Source organism: Elaeis guineensis, chromosome 3, assembly GCF_000442705.2.
Source record: "Elaeis guineensis isolate ETL-2024a chromosome 3, EG11, whole genome shotgun sequence".
NCBI lineage: Eukaryota > Viridiplantae > Streptophyta > Magnoliopsida > Arecales > Arecaceae > Elaeis > Elaeis guineensis.
The window spans coordinates 98,414,504-98,437,639 of record NC_025995.2 but is presented as its reverse complement, the minus strand read 5'-3'; the positions used below and the strand labels follow the sequence as shown (position 1 = coordinate 98,437,639).

General features: G+C 45.4%; 1 protein-coding gene across 1 annotated transcript; it reads right to left on the bottom strand.

Moving 5' to 3' along the window:
* Positions 1 to 15,470: 15,470 nt before the first annotated feature.
* On the bottom strand, positions 15,471 to 17,200 carry LOC140856538 (7-deoxyloganetin glucosyltransferase-like). Its single transcript, XM_073254125.1, is given in 3 exon segments — positions 15,471 to 16,539; positions 16,640 to 16,774; positions 16,777 to 17,200. Coding segments are annotated over 3 exon segments (1,428 nt in total). The 5' UTR covers positions 17,147 to 17,200; the 3' UTR covers positions 15,471 to 15,616.
* Positions 17,201 to 23,136: the final 5,936 nt, after the last annotated feature.

Here is a 23,136-nt window from a genome sequence, read left to right as displayed (position 1 = left end):
ACCGGAATGAAAATTGAAATGGATTGGCATTAGAATTGGAATGGCCAAATCTTCAAAGCATTTGGTTTGTGATTAAAATCGAAATAGATATTTGAATCCTTTAAGAAAGTAGCAATTGAGTTTTAGATAGATTTAGCTATTCCCATTTTATCTTAGAATTGGAATGGGACTTCTCCCAACCAAATGGTTAGAATGAGAGTCATCCATTCTCATTCCGATTCCAGACCTCAGCTCCTCCCAACCAAACACCCCCTTGGTTTCTTTTGATTTCCGATAAGTGTTGGATTGATAATCTGATATGAAATTTGGTTAATCATGGGCCAGGATTTAGAGTGGGAGCACAAGAGCAAGGTAGATAGGGTCATGCAAGCTTGCAAGCATAAATGCTCCTTGGAGCTGCAAAATTGCTTAACCAACGCAAGCACAACCTCAAGTTAAAAAGCTTTGCTTGATGATCTGGTGACCGTAAAAGTTCTGTTGTTCTTTTATAGCCAAATCTTTCCAACAACAATCCAACAATAATAAAGGCCACCTATTGGCTTTGCTCACGGGTCCTTGGTCACATAATATAAACCAGTCATTGAGGATGCGAAATCCTTCTGAGGCTGCAGATGCAATAGATAAATATTTATAGAAAGAATTTAGAAATCTCATCCTTTCTAGCTTATTCATGCAATAGCTACGAGAAGCATAAGGACAATTGACTGAATGATTTTTTGAAAATTTTTCTGAATTCAATCAAGATAGATGTAATTAAAAGAAGATTGAAAATGTGGCATCCTAAGATCCAAACATATTGCCTTCCAAACAGGTAAGAAAAAGTGGTAGCAAAGAAAAAGATGTTTTGCCATCTCGTGGTTACACAACACATATCTACCAAGATTCTTATTGCCAAGTTTTTTTCCAATCACATCTCTAATATTTAGTTTTTTCCTCTAACACAACCAAAAAAAATATTTAACATTAAGAGGGATAGAAAGAATCCAAGGAGAAAATGCAAGCTTGCATCTAATGCCCCTAATATTAAAGAATAGGTATAGAGAAGCCGTGGAAAATTTGTCATTGCTGCTTGACTTCTAAATAATCCGGTTCTCCTTTTGGTTCAGATTGACCATGGTGAGAGCACCTGATGGTTGGACAAATTGTGATTGGACCAGCAAAGAGGTAGAAGAAGAGGATCCTCCACTTCATTGTCCTTTGATTGAAGAGTTTAGCCATCATGCCGGGTTTTTTTGACTCGTCAAATATAAGTGAAGAAAGGTAGCTGGAAGTGGGCATCACAAATGCAACTATCTTTCCCGAATGTGATACTTTGATCATTACCAATTTTGACTTAAACCCTGTTCCAAAATACTGGGACAGTATAAACTATACCTCTTCAAAGGCTAGGCATCTTTGCCTAATTTCCAACTTATAAAATGTTGGTGCAAAAATCCGCTTGCACCGGAGAAGCTGGAGTCGAGGAAGTCGCGGTCGCCGTCGGGACCTGCAAAGGAAGTCTAAACCGGAGGTGGGGTTGCTCCGGCAAGACCCTCCGACGCTCAAGTCAGTTCTCTGCCTCAACAAGAATGGAGTGCTCGAACGGAGAATTTAGCAGAGTTTTTAGATGAAAGATGAGAGCTTATTGAATAACGTATCTGGGGCCCCCTTTTATAGGCGGAGGGGGCAACAAATTGATGGCGACGCCTGTAACCGTCTGGTCGTGAGCCGCCCAGAGTCGGGAGGAATTTATTGCGGAGGGTAGTGGAGTAGACCCGTGGCTATCACTGGGGTGTGCCACGTGGAGTCTACCGCGGGGAGTGGAGCGGCGTCTGTTGTCGCGACTTGCCAGCGGATGGGAGAATCGCGCGGTATCCGTCGCAGGAAGTGGAGCAGGATCGTGGCCGTTATTGTGGCCTGCCAGGGAGTAGTGGAGCTGCGCGGAATCCGCCGCAGGAAGTGGAGCAGGATCGTGGCCGTTATTGTGGCCTGCCAGGGAGTGCAGATCCGTCGGCTGAAGTTCGGCAGCGGTCGGAGCTGATGATGGAGTCCGGCTCCCGTAGGAGTCCGGACGGAGTCCTCCTTGTGGTTGGAGTCGTGGGCGGAGCCCGGCTCTCGTAGGAGTCCGGGCGGAGTCCTCTCGGAGTTGAAGTCGCGGGCGGAGTCCGGCTCCTGTAGGAGTCCGGGCGAAGTCTCCTGCAATTAAAGTCAGGTGCGAAGTCCGGCTCCCGTAGGAGTCCGGACGGATCTTACCGGCAGTCGAAGTTGGCGATGGAGCTCGGATCCCGTGGGAGTCCGGGCGGAGTCCCCCTTGAGGTCGGAGTCGTGGGCGGAGTCCAGCTCCCGTGGGAGTCCGGGCGAAGCCCTCTCGGAGTTGAAGTCGCGGGCGGAGCCCGGCTCCCGTAGGAGTCCGGGCGGAGTCCCCTGCAATTAAAGTCAGGTGCGAAGTCCGGCTCCCGTAGGAGTCCGGACGAAGCTTACCGGTAGTCGAAGCTGACGACGGAGCCCGGCTCCCGTAGGAGTCCGGGCAGAGTTGTTCCGTAGTCGACATTGGCGTCGGGGCCCGGCTCCCGTAGGAGTCCGGGCGGAGTTGTCCTGCAATCAAAGTCAGGTGCGGAGTCCGGCTCCCGTAGGAGTCCAGACGAAGCTTACCGGTAGTCGAAGCTGACGACGGAGCCCGGCTCCCGTAGGAGTCCGGGCGGAGTTGTTCTGTAGTCGATGTTGGCGACGGAGCCCGGCTCCCGTAGGAGTCCGGGCGGAGTTGTCCTGCAATCAAAGTCAGGTGCGGAGTCCAGCTCCCGTAGGAGTCCGGATGAAGCTTACCGGTAGTTGAAGTCAAGTGCGGAGTTCGGCTCCCGTAGGAGTCCGGACGAAGCTTACCGGAAGTCGAAGCTGACGACGGAGCCCGGCTCCCGTAGGAGTCCGGGCGGAGTTGTTCTGTAGTCGATGTTGGCGACGGAGTCCGGCTCCCGTAGGAGTCCGGGCGGAGTTGGCTTCTGTAGTCGATGTTGGCGACGGAGCCCGGCTCCCGTAGGAGTCCGGGCGGAGTTGTCCTGCAATCAAAGTCAGGTGCGGAGTCCGGCTCCCGTAGGAGTCCGAACGAAGCTTACCGGTAGTCGAAGCTGACGACGGAGCCCGGCTCCCGTAGGAGTTCGGGCGGAGTTGTTCTGTAGTCGATGTTGGCGACGGAGCCCGGCTCTCGTAGAAGTCCAGGCGGAGTTGTCCTGCAATCAAAGTCAGGTGCGGAGTCTGGCTCCCGTAGGAGTCCGGACGAAGCTTACCGGTAGTTGAAGTCAGGTGCGGAGTTCGGCTCCCGTAGGAGTCCGGACGAAGCTTACCGGTAGTCAAAGCTGACGACGGAGCCCGGCTCCCGTAGGAGTCCGGGCGGAGTTGTTCTGTAGTCGATGTTGGCGACGGAGCCCGGCTCCCGTGGGAGTCCGGGCGGAGTTGGCTTCTGTAGTCGATGTTGGCGACGGAGCCCGGCTCCCGTAGGAGTCCGAGCGGAGTTGTCCTGCAATCAAAGTCAGGTGCGGAGTCTGGCTCCCGTAGGAGTCCGGACGAAGCTTACCGGTAGTCAAAGCTGACGACGGAGCCCGGCTCCCGTAGGAGTCCGGGCAGAGTTGTTCCGTAGTCGACGTTGGCAATGGGGCCCGGCTCCCGTAGGATTCCGGGCAGAGTTGTCCTGTAATCAAAGTCAGGTGCGGAGTCCGGCTCCCGTAGGAGTCCGGACGAAGCTTATCGGTAGTTGAAGTCAGGTGCGGAGTTCGGCTCCCGTAGAAGTCCGGACGAAGCTTACCGGTAGTCGAAGCTGACGACGGAGCCCGGCTCCCGTAGGAGTCTGGGCGGAGTTGTTCTGTAGTCGATGTTGGTGACGGAGCCCGGCTCCCGTGGGAGTCCGAGCGGAGTTGGCTTCTGTAGTCGATGTTGGCGACGGAGCCCGGCTCTCGTAGGAGTCCGGGCGGAGTTGTCCTGCAATCAAAGTCAGGTGCGGAGTCCGGCTCTCGTAGGAGTCCGGACGAAGCTTACCGGTAGTCGAAGCTGACGACGGAGCCCGGCTCCCGTAGGAGTCCGGGCGGAGTTGTTCTGTAGTCGATGTTGGCGACGGAGCCCGGCTCCCGTAGGAGTCCGGGCGGAGTTGTCCTGCAATCAAAGTCAGGTGCGGAGTCTAGCTCCCGTAGGAGTTCGGACGAAGCTTACCGGTAGTTGAAGTCAGGTGCGGAGTTCGGCTCCCGTAGGAGTCCGGACGAAGCTTATCGGTAGTCGAAGCTGACGACAGAGCCCGGCTCCCGTAGGAGTCCGGGCGGAGTTGTTCTGTAGTCGATGTTGTCGACGGAGCCCGGCTCCCGTAGGAGTCCGGGCGGAGTTGGCTTCTGTAGTCGATGTTGGTGACGGAGCCCGGCTCCCGTAGGAGTCCGGACGGAGTTGTCCTGCAATCAAAGTCAGGTGCGGAGTCCGGCTCCCGTAGGAGTCCGAACGAAGCTTACCGGTAGTCGAAGCTGACGACGGAGCCCGGCTCCCGTAGGAGTCCGGGCGGAGTTGTTCTGTAGTCGATGTTGGCAATGGAGCCCGACTCCCGTAGGAGTCCGGGCGGAGTTGTCCTGCAATCAAAGTCAGGTGCGGAGTCCGACTCCCGTAGAAGTCTGGACGAAGCTTACCGATAGTTGAAGTCAGGTGCGGAGTTCGGCTCCCGTAGGAGTCCGGACGAAGCTTACCGGTAGTCGAAGCTGACGACGGAGCCCGGCTCCCGTAGGAGTCCGGGCGGAGTTGTTCTGTAGTCGATGTTGGCGACGGAGCCCGGCTCCCGTAGGAGTCCGGGCGGAGTTGTCCTGCAATCAAAGTCAGGTGCGGAGTCCGGCTCCCGTAGGAGTCCGGACGAAGCTTACCGGTAGTCGAAGCTGACGATGGAGCCCGGCTCCCGTAGGAGTCCGGGCAGAGTTGTTCCGTAGTCGACGTTGGCAACGGGGCCCGGCTCCCGTAGGAGTCCGGGCGGAGTTGTCCTGCAATCAAAGTCAGGTGCGGAGTCCGGCTCCCGTAAGAGTCCGGACGAAGCTTATCGGTAGTTGAAGTCAGGTGCGGAGTTCGGCTCCCGTAGAAGTTCGGACGAAGCTTACCGGTAGTCGAAGCTGACGACGGAGTCCGGCTCCCGTAGGAGTCTGGGCGGAGTTGTTCTGTAGTCGATGTTGGCGACGGAGCCCGGCTCTCGTGGGAGTCCGAGCGGAGTTGGCTTCTGTAGTCGATGTTGGCGACGGAGCCCGGCTCTCGTAGGAGTCCGGGCGGAGTTGTCCTGCAATCAAAGTCAGGTGCGGAGTCCGGCTCCCGTAGGAGTCCGGACGAAGCTTACCGGTAGTCGAAGCTGACGACGGAGCCCGGCTCCCGTAGGAGTCCGGGCGGAGTTGTTCTGTAGTCGATGTTGGCGACGGAGCCCGGCTCCCGTAGGAGTCCGGACGGAGTTGTCTTGCAATCAAAGTCAGGTGCGGAGTCCGGCTCCCGTAGGAGTCCGGACGAAGCTTACCGGTAGTTGAAGTCAGGTGCGGAGTTCGGCTCCCGTAGGAGTCCGGACGAAGCTTACCGGTAGTCGAAGCTGACGACGGAGCCCGGCTCCCGTAGGAGTCCGGGCGGAGTTGTTCTGTAGTCGATGTTGGCGATGGAGCCCGGCTCCCGTGGGAGTCCGGGCGGAGTTGGCTTCTGTAGTCGATGTTGGTGACGGAGCCCGGCTCCCGTAGGAGTCCGAGCGGAGTTGGCTTCTTGCCGAGAACTTCGGCTGAGGGTATTTTATACCCAACATAAAATATTTGACCTTCTTGTATAATAAGCAAGCTGAATTTGCCACTTCCATAATCCTGCATCAGAAATTAGACATCTCCAATCCTATTTAGCAAGAAGAGAGAAATTTAATTGAGTGATGGCTCTACCCCCAGCTTTTCTTCATCCTTTCGTATGCAAATTGTCTGTCCAGTCATCTTGCATGAGATCCTCATAGAGCTTGAAGAATCCGACCACAAGGATGATCTTTTATGTTTTATTGAATCTTTTGCACACCCAATCTAGCAACTTAAAGAGGGGCACTACAAACAGAAATAGGAAGTCCTTCAGCATCATTCGTGCCTGTTACAAAGCAGGATGTGGCGTCTCTAGAAGGTAAGTTCTGCAGCAATTTCCTGGATGAAAGCGGATTTGGAATATTTCACTAGTTTGAACTAAACTTGAATTGCACAGAACTATTCAGTGAAACATCATAAGTGGATTTGGGATTTTCTACTCCTATTTAGCATATGCCCATCACTTTGAGAGATATCACACAGATGTTAAGTGGCCAAGATCCTTGTAGAAAACGGGAGACAGCTAACAGTATAACAGCAAAAATTTAAATAATACTAGGTGAAGGTCTCATGGTCCAGCACGAAATGCTTTTCTTTTTCTTTTTTTTTTTGTTTTTTTTTTGTAGATTAATTAACTCAAGAACTTTTCCTTGACTGAGTCTCCAGTTCATGACCGTCAAATTCTCAATTAATGCTTGATCACAAAATCTTTGGCACCAAGACGGGATTGTCCAAGGCCAATGCACGTGCGAGGAGGCAGGAGACCGACAAAAGACTGATAAAATATCTACCGGCACCGGGAGGTTAGCAAGACAAGGACTATGCATGTCAAAGATTATCCAATACCATATGTTACGTATCCGGTACTGTTTCCGGAATGATAGAATAGGGCAATGGATCTATTGCCCGAGAATCATGATCTTAGTCTCCATTGGAGACATCCAAAATGAGTTGCCATGGCTCGATCTTAACTAAAATAAATAGTCCGCTCCAATGAGAGTGCCAGAGGGTCGACACCTGGATTGGAGGACTCTAATGCTCCACAATAGCTCTTGAATCAGCCGGCTTGCCACTTCCATGAACAACATAAGACACACCTGACCAGGGGCAATGCAGCGGTTAATTTGTAGATTAATTAACTCAAGAATTTTTTCTTGACTGAGTCTCTAGTTCATGACCGTCATATTCTCGAGTAATGCTTGATCATGGAATCTTTGGCACCAAGACGCGATTGTCAAATTAGGCCTATGCACGTGCGAGGAGGCTGTAGACTGACAAAAGACCATGTGATAAAATATCTACCTGCACCGGGAGGTTACTAAGACAAGGACTATGCATGTCAAAGATTATCCAATACTATATTTGACGTATCCGATACTGTTTCCCGAACGATAAGCAGGGCAATGGATCTACGAACCGAGAACAATGATGTTGACCTTAGCCTCCATAGGAGACATCCAAAATGAGTTACGTCATCTTTTGCATCCCCAACTTGACTTCTTGTTAGCTCCTCGTTGAATCAATTATTTATTTTATTATAAACTTTGAATATTCATAGTAATATAGTTTATTATAGTGATCAACAAGCAAAATAGGCCAAAAATAGCAACTACATTTACATTTCTTTAACTTCTGTGCATCGTATATGGAGCTAATTATGGATGAAGTTTCGGATCTAAACTATTCATTTTTAATTAGACTTCAAATCGGATCTATATAAAATTTAATTTTTTTTAGCCCAAATCCGATCTATGATCAGATCTAATGGTATGTGTATGCATGTTGGCCAGCCATGGGCCTTTTTTTTGGTTTTTCATAAGATAGATTTAGCACACCAATCAAACACAAATACATTTATAAAAATATAAAAATAAATATATAAAATATATATATATATATATATATATATATATATATATATATATATATATATATATATATATATATATATATATATATATATATATATATATATATATATATATATATATATATATCGTAGCAATTCAACGGAAGTTAGCTCGGTCTTAGCAACCATTTTATCTTTTCTTATTTTATGTCTTTGTGAAAGTGAGTTCCATTGATGTTGGTCAACGAGTAGAATGAAATTGACGCGTTCAAGGGTAGGCAGCCAGGTGTAATAAATTGTATACTTCGGAAGCTAATGACGAAAAATTTGAACTTGGAGGAAATAGCTGGGAAATGGAGCTAAAAGTCCCTAGACTCTAGGCGGGGAAGTGACGAATATTTTGGCTAAGTTGGATAGTACAACAGCACTTATGAAGGTAGATCGAGTACCTTTGGATCAAGTCAGCATTACAAGCTAGTGATAAGATAAATCATGCAAAAATTGGATGGCCATGAAGCATAGTGTCAGGGACTTATCCGCAGGCATGTCGCAGGGGGTGCCAGTATGGACGTGGCACGGTGCTGCGAAGGATTTGACTTGGCAAAAATTTGCAATGCTACTCGATCATTTGGAATCCGCAGGGTGAGATTTAGGTGGATGTCTTGCTGGGTAGTGAGGGAGCAATGGTTCACCAAGAAGCGGCATGGTCGTGGCATGATATCGGGGGGCTCGGGACGCGTGATATTTGGAATGGTGGTGGTCCGTCATGATATATGTGGATACTCAAGGATTCCTCTTGGTATGAGGAGGGGCGCGGAGCTTTGGCCGTGTACCCGACTCCCCCAGACTCGTAGGAGACGGGTCCGCCGTGGCACAGTTGTGTGGGCAATGGTGGTGCCACGCCCGAATGATCTCACGTGGAGGTATTCGGGGCAATGTTGGTTGGACGAGCTGGCCACATTGTGTGGGAAGGGGATATCTCGAGGTTTTATCCTTGAGGAGTTTGTCTAGACTATTCTATGCGTTCTTGATCTTTGTAGTGGAGCGAAGAGGCGATAGAGGGCTAGTCGGGCAAGGGTGTGGCCTACCTAAACGGGCAAGTCTCGTGAGCATCGCAAGGGGATGTCTCACGGGGATCCACGAAAACCGGTCGGTCGTGGAGAACAAGGAAGGCTTATGGTATATCGATCGGTATATGTGCCTTGGAGCTAGGCTAAAGATCATGGATGGCCAAGAGGGTCATGCCGAGGGGAGGACAGCTTGATGCATTTATCATCCGATCGAAGATATTTACTTGATGGGGCAGACTTGGATGCCGATATCGTGGCAGTGCTCAATGTGTGAGTAGGTTATGGACCTAAGATATTGGGTGGTGCGGTAATGTATCCCCAAGATCATGGTAATGCACAGTGATGGGCGAGCAGGCCATGAATATTATCAAGCGATGTAATCAGGGATGGAAAGGCATATCAAGGATGCAAGACCGGGATCGTGACACAAGAGTTTGTGGGGGAAGCTTGGATAGTCGGACCCCAGAGGATTCAGATGTGTACGATCATCTGTAGCTTGGGGGAGCTACAGGTCATGTCAGCTTGGTAGTTTAGCTAGGCTGCATTAAAGATGGGTTTGCCCGGGCCTCATGCATAGTGGTGGCGTTGCATGGTCGTGCTATTTGGATTTGATATGTGTAGTACTGAAGGGCAGCTTGGTGGGTTGCGGATCAGTGACACAGTGGTTATGTCTTGGCACGAGGGTATGTTGAGGATCAAGACATCTGGGATGAGCAGTGCTTGGCTTGAGGGGCAAAGCCTTAGAGTTGACACAGAGGTGTTGAGCTGCGGAGCACTCTTGGAAAGAGTCTATGTTATGGCACGGAGGTGCGCATGAGCATTGCGGTTGATTTGAGGGGTCGGATTGCTTATGGGCACTTGAGGGTGTCATCTGTGTTCAGTACAATAGTGTTGCCAGGCAAGGGCATAGAGGTGCAAGCTTGGCTACGTGGCTGGACTGCTGTGTGCTTATTGGTATGTCCGAGGAAAGGACTCGAGAGGGCTGGCCTTGGTGTGTGGCATGCTGGGGCGCCGCATGGGTGTTTGGGTAAGAAAACACTCACCCCGTGACAAGTGGTATCAGAGCCAGGTTGGCTAAGTCGATGGTCGACATTATGCTTGATGTTAGCTTCTGATACGTGTGGTATCAAGTTGCATGTTTTGGTTGCAGATACGGGGGTATCCAAAGCGATGTAAATTTGAAGTCTAAGTTCAGAGGAATTGGATGTCTGAGTTTGTTGTGGGTGTCAATGACTCAGAGTGGGAGAGCATGTTGCAGGACAATGTGCTCAGTGCTGAATGAAAAGATTGCTCATCAATGGCACTAGTGGATGGAGGCCCGTGAATGTGAAGGTCTACCAGTTCATGGCTGAGGAAGAAAGAAATTCAGGGTGAAGAGTGCTCGTGAATGCTAAAGCACTTGGGCTGTATGCAAAAGTTGCAAGGCAGAGCATCTCGAGGGACTAGAATTTCCAAAGAGGCAGAGCTGGGCAAATAGACTGAGGTACTTAGGTGTATCTATAGTGTAGGGAATGATGTAGCACTCGTTTTTAAAAGTGCAAGTTGAGATGAGAACTTGGAAAGTCATGGAACTCAGTTGCACAAGGTATGGGAACATTGGAAAGAGCCATTTCTTGTGTGGATGATTATGGAGCGGAAGCACTTGAATGGTATGAGATATCAATCAAACTTAATGGAACTGCACTCAGGGTGAAGGTGTTGATAAGCCGAGGTACTAGAGGCAGATATTTGGCTTAGTGAAACTGCTCTCAAGGTGAAGGCATTGGTAAGCCGAGGTACTAGAGGCAAATATTTGGTTGAAGGTGTCTTCTTGCTACACAGGCATGTGATGTCAGGGTGTAGTAGATGAGGCACGAAGATTGTTTAATGTTGGTTGGGTTGGCCATGAGGTGGTCATGCTGTTAGGCATTACAAGACCCTGATGTCGAGGCAAGTGGGTGTCGATGCACTGGAGTCGTAAGAGTGAGGCAGGCCAGAGGGGTAGCCTTGCATTGGTATTACAGACTCAGAGTCAAGACACAGAAGCAGTCGAGTTGGGGGTCGCAGGAAATAGCATGGACAAATGGTTCTGTAGAGACAGATAACTAGTGCTCGGAGTGAAGACTGGATTGTCTAGGCACTTGAGCAAAGTAGAAAGTGGCTTTGATCGGATATCAGGATCCCGCTTGGAAGCAGCCATGAATCTGTGTTGGTATGGGACAGCGCAGAGTTATGGAGGCGACTTGTGAGTACATGGCATCAGTGCAGTGTGGTAGGGTCTGAAGTCTTGGTGTTGAATGGAAAAGGTCAGAATTACCACAAGACTGCAAGGTGGGTATGTTGCAAGACCAGGCATTTGGAGGTGAGTTGCCAGAGGGGACTCATGTGATGGGCCACTTCGAGACTGGTGGGTAGGAATTAAGCCTTGGACACAATCCAAGGAGTGACATTTTGTGTTTCTGACAATGGATCTTTGCATTGATGGAGGCAGTGGCAGCTCTTAGATTGAGAAAGTTGAGAGTAAAGCCTCGGAAGAGTTCGAGGAGTGCCATAAAGTTTTCAGTTATGTTGATGGTCAGAGGACTGCAGCAAGCTTAGAGAATGCAGTGGTCGCTCTTAGATTGGGGCAATCGAGAGTTAAGCCTTGGAAGAGTCCAAGGAATGCCATGTAATTGAAGGTTAAAAGACCATTGAAGGAGGACAAAAGCAGAGGTTGGTGTTGAATTTTGTAGCAGTTTGGTTCTGTGGAGGAGTCAGTGTGGTGTGGATGATGGATTCTCAGTGGTGGAGAAAGGATCAAGGACATCAAGACCGTGGGTCTCTGACTTGAGGAACCATATTTTCAGTTACTGCAGTGGAAATTTGGCTGTGGTGACTAATGTTCAAGTAGTGGCTTGGACGTCGACGAGGACGTCGACAGCTTGAGTCGAGGAGAATTGTCAGGGACTTATTCGCAAGCATGTCGCAGGGGTGCCGGCATGGGCGTGGCACGGTGCTGCGAAGGATTTGGCTTGGCAAAAATTTGCAATGGTACTCGATCATTTGGAACCCCCAGGGTGAGATTTAGGTGGATGCCTTGCTGGGGTAGTGAGGGAGCAATGGTTCGCCAAGGAGCGGCATGACCGTGGCATGATATCGGGGGGCTCGGAATGTGTGATATTTGGAATGGTGGTGGTCCGCCATGATATATGTGGATACTCAAGGATTCCTCTTGGTATGAGGAGGGGCGCGGAGCTTTGGCCGTGTACCCGACTCCCCCAGACTCGTAGGAGACGGGTCCGTCGTGGCACAGTTGTGTGGGCAATGGTGGTGCCACGCTCGAATGATCTCACGTGGAGGTATTCGGGGCAATGTTGGTTGGACGAGCCGGCCACATTGTGTGGGAAGGGGATATCTCGAGGTTTTATCCTTGAGGAGTTTGTCTAGACTACTCTATGCATTCTTGATCTCTGTAGTGGAGCGAAGAGGCGATAGAGGGCTAGTCGGGCAAGGGTGTGGCCTACCTAAACGGGCAAGTCTCGTGAGCATCGCAAGGGGATGTCTCGCGGGGATCCACGGGAACCGATCGGTCATGGAGAACAAGGAAGGCTTATGGTATATCGATTGGTATATGTGCCTTGGAGCTGGGCCAAGGATCATGGATGGCCAAGAGGGTCATGCCGAGGGGAGGACAGCTTGATGCATTTATCATCCGGTCGAAGATATTTACTTGATGGGGCAGACTTGGATGCCGATATCGTGGTAGTGCTCAATGTGTGAGTAGGTTGTGGACCTAAGATATTGGGTGGTGCGGTAATGTATCCCCAAGATCATGGTAATGCACAGTGATTGGCGAGCAGGCCATGAATATTGTCAAGCGATGTGATCAGGGATGGAAAGGCATATCAAGAATGCAAGACCGGGATCGTGACACAAGAGTTTGTGGGGGAAGCTTGGATAGTCGGACTCCAGAGGACTCAGATGTGTACGATCATCTGTAGCTTGGGGGAGCTACAGGTCATGTCAGCTTGGTAGTTTAGCTAGGCTGCATTAAAGATGGGTTTGCCCAGGCCTCATGCATAGTGGTGGCGTTGCATGGTCGTGCTATGTGGATTTGATATGTGTAGTACTGAAGGACAGCTTGGTGGGTTGCGGATCAGTGACACAGTGGTTATGTCTTGGCACGAGGGTATGTTGAGGATCAAGACATCTGGGATGAGCAGTGCTTGGCTTGAGGGGCAAAGCCTTAGAGTTGACACAGAGGTGTTGAGCTACGGAGCACTCTTGGAAAGAGTCTATGTTATGGCACGGAGGTGCGCATGAGCATTGCGGTTGATTCGAGAGGTCGGATTGCTTATGGATATTTGAGGGTGTCATCTGTGTTCAGTACAACAGTGTTGCCAGACAAGGGTATAGAGATGTAAGCTTGGCTATGTGGCTGGACTATTGCGTACTTATTGATATGTCCGAAGAAAAAATTTGAAAGAATTGATTTTGATATGTGGCATGCTGAGATACCGTACAGATATTTAGATAAGAAAATACTCACCCCACGACAATAGGACAGTAAAATCTGAAACGGCCAATGCGTTTCTGCCGCACTTGGGCCACTATTAGTCACTCCTGAACAACGCCAAAAAGTCCAGAGAACGCGCAACTGCAACATTTATTTAGGAGCTGCTGCCGGAAATAATTGAAGGTCTGACATGACTGGTGCAAGCACATGTTTTTGCGATTTTACTTGTGGCTGGGCAATGAGGAACGTATGCATTGAAATTTCAACACATGTACGTACCACCGACACTGCTTAGGTGAATCCATCTGGTGCTTCGTGTCACATTGGAGCAAACCTGATGCCTGGATTGGATGCCACTCATTAGCCGACATATGGTACGTGTTTTAAATTTTGACACGGCTGTAACAAATTGGTTTAAATAAGTCCCATGTTGATGTCAAGAGACGGTATTAGATTTATTGCGAAAGGAGTACATTGCAATGTTCATCACGGATTTAGATTGTATCTTTCGCGAAATATTTGGCTTGAGATATTCCCCTTCTTTCACGATATTAATCATTGCATCCTACAATATCTATTTTAAAATTTATATGAATAGATAGAAAGTAAAAAAAAATATTTTAAAAATAGTACAAATCATGGTCAAGCAGTTGATGTCACAAACGAAATCAATAATTGTGTCACCGAAAGATACATCCCAAACCTACCGTTCACTAAGTAATGGGTCATTGCATGTCAGCTGCTATCTTTATTATTGATTTTAGGGAGCCAATGGTACGATTGTCAAAATTACAAATGAGATGGGTTGACTTGTGACCCAATTTGCTTAAATCCGATCTAATCCATTCTAAAGGATCCGTAGGATCAGATTGAATTCTAAAATTAGTCTCATTCATTTTTTCGGATCGAATTTAGATTTACTAAATTTAGACCTGATCCGAATTCAGTATTAGATCCAACATATAAACCATAAAGCAAATAAAATGGGATTAGAATTCCAAATGACCTTGTCACATTATTATTTATTATATAGTTTTGCTCAATTTAACTATACGAATTTGAGTAATTGTATTTATGTTTAGATTGTTGATCTATGCTAACTGATAGTATATATTGTATTTGTCTTGTACATGCTATCAAAGCAAAAGCCATCAATCTATTTATTTATTATGATCTATTTAATTAAATTATAGAACAAACACCACCAAAATTGGAAAGAATATTTTAGTTGTTAGAGAATTAATATGATCTGATCAAGTTGGTTTCTGTATTCATTTTTTTTGTCTAAATTATAGTCATATTTTAGTTAGTTCTTGATAGTAATATATCAAAGTTATTATAGCATTTGATGGTATTTATTCATTTGTGAAATTTTGTGCTAAAATTTTTTTAAATAATGATTGAGCTCTAGTAGTTAAAATTTATGGATTGCTTGTAAATTAATAGTCAAAGCAAAGTAATATTCATTTTCTTTTATCATAACTTCTCATATACTGGTCCATCATTCAAACCGATCCGATCTGAATCGAATCTAAATTTTTTTGAGAATTAAGATTGGATTATACATGGATCCGATTCAATCCAAATGATCCAATAGGATAAAATTTTTGACCATAAATCCGATCCAATGCGATCTGATCATCTATTAGATTAGGTTTGAATCCAATATTAGGATCCGATCAAAGAATCAAATCGGATCTATGTCATTCATAACCCGACCTGACCAATTTGCATCCCTATCCACTGCTTGTCTGGTCCATAATCTTTGTCAATTATAAAGATTATTACCATCCTTATCTATCACAACTTATCTCTGAATGAATAGCTGTCTCATTATTAAATATATATCTACATCTATATCTGTCTATCTATATGTAATTTATTTTAATAATATCATGCAAATACGACATCAGCAGGGTTTACACATTGGACTCGTCTAAGGTATTAGAATAGTTAGTAATACCAAGCAATTGAGTTAGCAATAATTATTGACCGACTGAGATATAATCTTAAAATCAGAATCCTACTAAGAGAACTTTTTTCTTGACCCAAGAAAATAAACCATTTCCCCCGAGAAAAGTAAACGTAGAGAAAATTGTGAAACAAAAGACTTTTATGCATGGATTGGACTTGGGCCGGATCTGACTTTTTCCACTTGAGTTGCAAAGATATTTTTTGTTATTTTGCACATATTTTATTTTCTAATTTTCATATATATATATATATATATATATATATATATATAAAGGAGATTGTTATAATAAATCTGATTTATTTTTTTTTTAAAAAAAAATGTACGCAACCAATGGAGCATCCGTCAGAGTTTTTTACTGTCCACATTACGACCATAGGGAACAAACTATTCCGTTACTCCAAGTTCCATACATCTGGTTACTTAACTATATGAAATATGAACGCATCATCTTCAAAGCAGTGCCTCCCTGACCAACCTATCGAAATTCTGAAAAGAGGAACCACCTGGTTGCGTTGCTCTGATGGCACTCTCCTTCCATTCCACCGCCCTCCTCCTCATCTCCTTTCCCTTCTCCCCTTCCATCATCTCCCTCACCAACTTCTCCACATCCCCTCTTTTGACGTTGTTGTCAATCTCCATTCCGATGCCCCACTCCATGCAGGCATACCTGCAATTGGTCTGCTGCTCAGCAAAGAATGGCCAACTTATCATCGGCACTCCACCGCATATACTCTCCAACATTGAATTCCATCCGCTATGAGTCAAGAACACTCCAATGGACGGGTGCGATAGCACCGCCTCCTGCGGGCACCAGCTCGCCAGCAGACCCCTCTCCTTGGTCTCGTCCAAGAACTCTTGTGGAAGTACGACTGTGTCTCCTTTCACAAGGTCAGGCCAGATCACCCACAAGAAATCATGCTTGCTGTTAGCCAGCCCCCACGCGAACTCGATCAGCTGCTCGTTCGTCATCACCGTAATGCTTCCATAGCTCACGTACACGACCGACCGGGGCTCTCTCCCTTGGAGCCACTCCAAGCAAGTTGTGTCCTCCTTCCATAGGTTCGAGCTTATCGATGTCAAAGGGCCTGTGGTGATTTGGCGAGAGAGCAAGGATAATGGGCCTATGGTGTAGATAGGAGGGAGCATCGATGCCATCGCATCCAATACAGAAGGTTCGAATTCATCGAAGGTGTTTAATATGATCGCCGACCCCATGAATGATCTCTGGGCCTCACGATTAGCGTAATTGAACATGATGTCCTTGGGGTCCAACGTACGAAGGAAGGTGGGCAAGTCCCTTAGCCGGACATTCTTCATCCCCGGTATCCAATCGATGGGTGTGTCGAGATATCCGTTGGTGAGATCTCTGGCATCTGCGCACCAATTAAGAGGAAAGAACAGTAAGCATTGATGAATCGATATTGTGGCGGTATCTGTTGGTTTAACTTAACAAATCAAAAGTTAGCTGGTAACCTTTGAGAGGAAAGATGCCTCTTTCCGTGAGATGTTGGTACTGGAGGTAACCCATGAAGCCACACGCACTAGGGGTCCAGAACAAGACCTCGGGGATTCGGAGCTCCTTCGCAGCATCGAGGGTGAAGCTCATGACCCATCGGAAACGATGCACGACACCTTGGGTGTCGGAGAGGAAGGGCCGTTGAGCTTTGTTATGAGGTCACGGAAAGGGGGAAGGCAATTTTTTGGGATGGAATCGCAAAGGGAGCGGACGTCTTGGGTGGCATCCTCGTCGGAAGGAGGGAGGCCGTCCGGAATGGACTCGAAGCGGAAGTCCGGGAGGCTGTCGAGGGAGGAGATGGCTCCGGACCTGAGGAGGCGTTTGTGGTTGAAGTGGGTGTTGACAAAGGTGATGTAGAAGCCACGGAAATGGAGGAGCTTGGCTAGCTTTAGCATGGGGGTTAGGTGGCCTTGGGATGGGCAGGACATGCACACCACATGAGGCTTCTCTGGGTTGGAATCCATGTTTCCTTTCTCTCCCCCTCTCTCTCTGGGAGCACACGCGCCGAAAGGGCTGTCTTTTTTTTAATTTTGGTATCCTTGGGCTAGGTTAGTTTTTGGCAGATGTAAAGGGCTTGCCCGACCGGCTTTATATAGCCGTGGGGAGGAATGCCTTTTCCGTGGACAGCGTAAGACGGAGCGTCACTTCATTTCGAGGGGAAAAAATATTCGTCGCAACGGTGATACGATTTACTCTTGTCCATTATAAACAACGAGCGATGCAATTTACACTTGTCCATTAGAAAATATCAGATAGATATCGTTTGGAACGATATGACATTTACTGTGCACTGAGAATGGAGGGCAGTGCCGGGAACGAGAAATTATTAGCTAGAAAGATTCCATGATATATATCTTATGCGATCCAATAATAAATCAACACATCATTCAAAAAAAATATTTTTTTCTTCAAAATAATAAAAATTATCAACGAGCCGAGCATAATTAATCGTAAAATATTTTACACCTCTTCATAGGCTAGGCATCTTTGTCTGATTTCCAACTTATAAAATATTTGACCTTCTTATATAATAAGCAAGATGAAATTGCCATTTCCATAATCCTGTATCAGAAGTTAGACGTCTCCAATCCTATTTAGCAAGAAGAGAGAGATTTAATTGAGTGATGCCTTTGCCCCTAGCCTTTCTTCATCCTTCTGTATGCAAATGGTTTGTCCAGCCATCTTGCATGAGATCCTCACAGAGCTTGTAGAATCCGATCACAAGAAAGATCTTCTATGTTTTATCGGATCTTTTACACACCCAATCTAGGAACTTAAAGAGGGACACTACATACAGAAATAGGAAGTCCTTCAGCATCATTCGTGCCTGTTACAAAACAGGATGTGGCGTCTCTAGAAGGTAAGATCTGCAACAGTTTCCTGGATGAAAGCAGATTTTGGAATATTTCACTAGTTTGAACCAAAATTGAATTGCACATAACTATTCCATGAAACATCATACGCGGGTTTGGGATATACATTTTCTCCTCCTATTTAGCATATTCCCATCACTTTGAGAGATATCACGCAGATGTAAAGTGGCCAAGATCCTTGTAGAAAACGGGAGACAGCAAACATATAATAACAAAATTTTAAAAGGTAAAGGTCTCATGGTCCAATACGAAATGCCCCTTTTTCTTTTTTGTTTCTTGTAGATTAATTAACTGAAACTTTTCCTTGACTGAGTCTCTAGTTCATGACCGTCAAATTCTCAATTAACGCTTGGTCACGGAACCTTTGGCACCAAGAAGGGATTGTCAAAAGGCCTATGCAGGTGCGAGGAGACCGGAGACCGGAGACCATGTGATCAAATATCTACCAGCATCGGGAGGTTACCAAGATAAGGACTATGCACCTCAAAGACTATCCAATACTATATTTTACGTATCCGGTACTATTTTCGAACGATAGAGCAGGGCAATGGATCTATTACTCGAGAACCATGACGTTGACCTTAGCCTCCATGGGAGACATTCAAAATGAGTTACATCATCCCTCGCATCCCCAGCTTGACTTCTTGTTAGCTCCTCTTTGGATCAATTATTTATTTTATTAATAAACTTTAAATATTTAAAATAATATAGTTTATTATAGTGATCAACAAGCAGAATAGGTCAAAAATAGCAACTACGTTTTCATATCTTTAACTTCCATGCATTGTATATAGATTTGATCACGAGCTCTATTCATTTTTAATTGGACTTCAGATCATACCTATATAAAATTTGATATTTTTTGAGCTCAAACAAGATCTATGATTGTGTGTGTGTGTATATATATATATATATAGAGAGAGATTGGGCTCCAATTGATCGGATCCTAGTCTATATCCGATCGGCGCTCCATCTCTTAGATCGGTGCAAGCGAGGCCTAAAAGCTAAGCTACCATTCGCTAACTTGGCACTGTTTATAAAAAAAAAGATATGCATTGAATGGGACGTGACATATGGCCACACATGCACCCCTTCCACCCGTCTCTTCTCCTCTCTCGACTTTTCAAAACCCATTTCTTCTCTCTCCAAACCCACACTTCTTCTTTTTTTCCTCTGTTCTTCTTTATCTCCGACCACCAACCTCATCTCCTCCGAAACCCCTCCCACCCGCGGCCCCGTCTTTCAACCACGTTCTTATCTCCCTCTTTTTCTCCTCTCTTCTTTCTTCTTCTTCTCCCTCTCCCTCCCTCTTTTTCTCTTTCAAAACCCATCTCTCCCCCACTAAACGCACACCCTGCCGCCGACTCTTTCTCAACTCGCCATCGATTTTTTTCCAACCCCCAATTCTCACCTTCTTCTCCTCTCTCTCCCTCTCTCCCAACTCTTACATTCTCTTCTCTGTCTCCCTCCACTACTAACCACCCACCAGCTGCTGGCTCTTCCCCAACCTCCAACTCCCACCCGCCGCCTCCATCTTCTCCTCTCAGCTCCAACCCCAACATCTTCTATTCCACCTCCTCCCTTTTCTACCCGCTGCCCCCACCGCCGTTGGCTCTTTCTTAACCCCCAATTTCCACCCACATTCCCTACCTGTCACCCTCCATCTCCTCTCATTCCCAACTTGCAACTCCCACTCGCTGGCGCCGCCTTCTCTCTTCCCTATCTGTCACCATCCATCGCTACCCCCAATCAGTGCCGCCACCACTCACTGTCGTCCCCATATACAGTCAAAGATCCACCCCTTCTATATTGGAGAGCATCTTCCTCATTTATTTTTTTTCATATCAATAGCTCAGTAAAATTTAAATCCTCTTACTTGATGTGTGAAAGAGAATTGTAGCATGTTTGACAAATCTAAGTCATGATCAATCATAAAAAAAAAATATTTAGAGATATGAGAACAAATGAACTAATGATACATATTTTTCTCTCATAACATCAATCTCAGTATTTGGAAGGTACTCATGATGCATAACTGGGAGAAGGTAAAAAATATTTCGACGGTACATTCTTTTTTCTAGAATAGGTATATTGTTCTTTTGATAGGCTATCTCTCTTGATGGGTGGAGGTGCTCTAGATGGGATATTTAGATTCTAATTCTATCCTATATCTTTTCGATGATGATGTATTCTAGTAGCTATATAGATTTTAATCTATAGAACATAATCAAGTGAGGATGATGAACTATATAGATTTCAATCTCTTCTTTCAAACACTAAGACCGTAAACACAATCTTTTTTGCTAGATTGTAAGTAATACTATCATGATGCACTGTAATTTGTATGTGCAGATTAGTATATATCAATCATTCTGGTGGACAATACCTATCTATCAAATGAATGACAAATGGATTTCTCATATCTGCAATAGTAGGATATGTAGTTAGTCTTTACATTATATACATGAGAGGCAAAATGCATTTTTTTCGATAGAACTGAATGTGCCAAATTATGTAATTATAAGTATGACTAAGCTTTTTCGTGCCACCTAATGTTTCATGCCGAATCAAGTCCGTGTCAAGTAATGCACCATGCCAACTACTGCATTGTGCCAAATAATGCATTATGCCCCTAATATTGTTGAAAAAAAATGTTTCTAATATTCAGTCCCATATGTGCTAACATACATCCATGCCATCTAATGCAAAGTAATATTTGTTTGTTTTATTGACTATGAGCATTAAATATTTTGTAGGCCTAATTGTGCCATCTACATCATGCATTTTATGAAGAGTCTGATGATGGGAGGCCAGATCACAATTACGGATACTTATATGTCAGAGTTACATGTCAGATATGCTGTGCAGATGATTCTGAAAGATTGCGAGATGGGATCATCATAGTTTACTTTGTGCTACCTTTGTGACCATATTTGTGTTAGCTTCACTCTTTATGTATATTTATAATATATTTTTATTCTGTCAAAATATTTGGATGTATTGTGAAACTCTTGTAAATAAACTTGTATGAAATCCCTTGTAAAAAAGTCAATTGCTGCAATGAAACTATTATTTTCATGTATATAAATATTTTGTAACAGGTGAATCAATTTTATTCTCTATGATTGATGCAATGGATTTATTGACATCTGAGTTTACTCTTTGTGTTTCTTTACATTTGTTTATAGGTTGTTATCATGTTTATTGACGGGTCTAATAATTATTCAGTTCTATACTTGATGTGACACTTATTTTCTAGATGATTTTATATTTGAAGTTATGACAGGTCAATTTGTGCTTGTTTGTATGGAGTGAATTTTGTTGTGCATTTAGGATCTTATTTATCATTATTTCTGAGTTGTAATCTTATGCATTCAAAAATTTGAGTTTGCCCTACCAAGTGAATTTGTATCCCCCAGTAATGGAGAATGAGAAAAGGGGATAAATTACTTTTTGATAGAAATAAATATGAACTCGCCAGAGTAAATGCGAATAGCCCAACAAACTGTCCATAAACTTTGAAAGTTGTAATAATCCCTTTTATGAGATCATTGACAGGATAAATACAAATTGTCATAGAATAAGTACAAACTATTGCTGAATAAATACAAACTACTCAGGATAAATGCAAACCCATGGTCCAAAAGTTGGATAATATAAGGATCCTCCAAAGATAAATAACAATAGTAGAGGATAAACACTAACTCCTACTAAAATAAACATAAACTATCCTGAGATAAATATAAACTCTAAATAATAGATATGAGGACCGGTGGGTGGTGACGGATGGGGAAGAGAGAAGGCAGGTGGTGACAGATGGGGAAGAGAGAAGGCAGCGCTGGCGAGTGGGAGTTGCGAGTTGGGAATGAGAGGAGATGGAGAGTGGTAGGTGGAGAAAGTGGATGGGAATTGGGGGTTGAGGAAGAGCTAGTGGCGGATGGGGGTGGCGGGTGGGGGTTGCCAGTTGGAAAAGGAAGGAGGTGGAGTAGAAGATGTTGGGGTTGGAGATGAGAGGAGAAGATGGGGGCGGCAGGTGGGAGTTGAAGGTTGGGGAAGAGCCGGCGGTCGGTAGGTGGTTAGTAGTGGGGGGAGAGAGAGAGGAGAAGCTAAGAGTTGGAGAGAGAGAGGAGAAGAAGATGAGAGTTGGGGGTTGCAGAAGAGTCGACGGTAGGTTGGGGAAGAGCCGACGGTAGGTTGGATGTTTAGTATGGGGAGAGATGAGTTTTGAAAGAAAGAAGAAGAAGAGAGAGAGTAGAAGAAGAAGAAAGAAGAAAAAGAGAGAGAGAAGAACGTGATCGAAAGACAGGGCCACGGGTGGGAGGGGTTTCGAAGGAGACGAGGATGGTGGTTGGAGATAGAGAAGAAGAGAGGAAAAAAAGAGAGAGGCATAGATTTGGAGAGAGAGGCGTGGGTTTGGAGAGAGAAGAAATGGATTTTAAAAAGAAGAGAGAGGAGAAGAGATGGGTGGAAGGGGCACGCGCATGGCCATACATCGTGTTCAATTTAATATATATTTTAAAAAAAAAATAGTACCAAGTCAGCGAACAGTAGCCAAATACCCTCCGTTAGCTTGTAGACCTAGCTTTAAGATGTGCGCTAATCCAAGAGATGAGGAGCCGACCGGATATAGACTGGGATCCGGTCAACCGGAGCCCAGTCTATATATATATATAGGCCAACCATGGTTTTTTTTTTTTCATAAGATAGATCTAGTACAAATATATTTATAAAAATATAAAAATAAAATATATAAAAAAATAAAAAAATATCTATCATAGCAATTCATAATATATATAATTTTAGTATGATTGATGATATTAATACTGTAAAGTCAGTATCCTTAGTAGCTTTTCTACAAATATGTCATCTTATAAAAAAGTAGAGTAGAAGCCACGGCTCGATCTTAGAGCCACCGCTTTATGTTTTCTTGTTTTATGTCTTTGTGAAAATGAGTTCAATTGATGTGGGTCAAGGAGTAGGATTAAATTGAAGCGTTCAAGGGTAGCTAGCCAGATGTAGCAAATTGTATATTTTGGAAACTAATGATGAAAAATTTGAAGTTGGAGCAAAAAGCTCAGAAA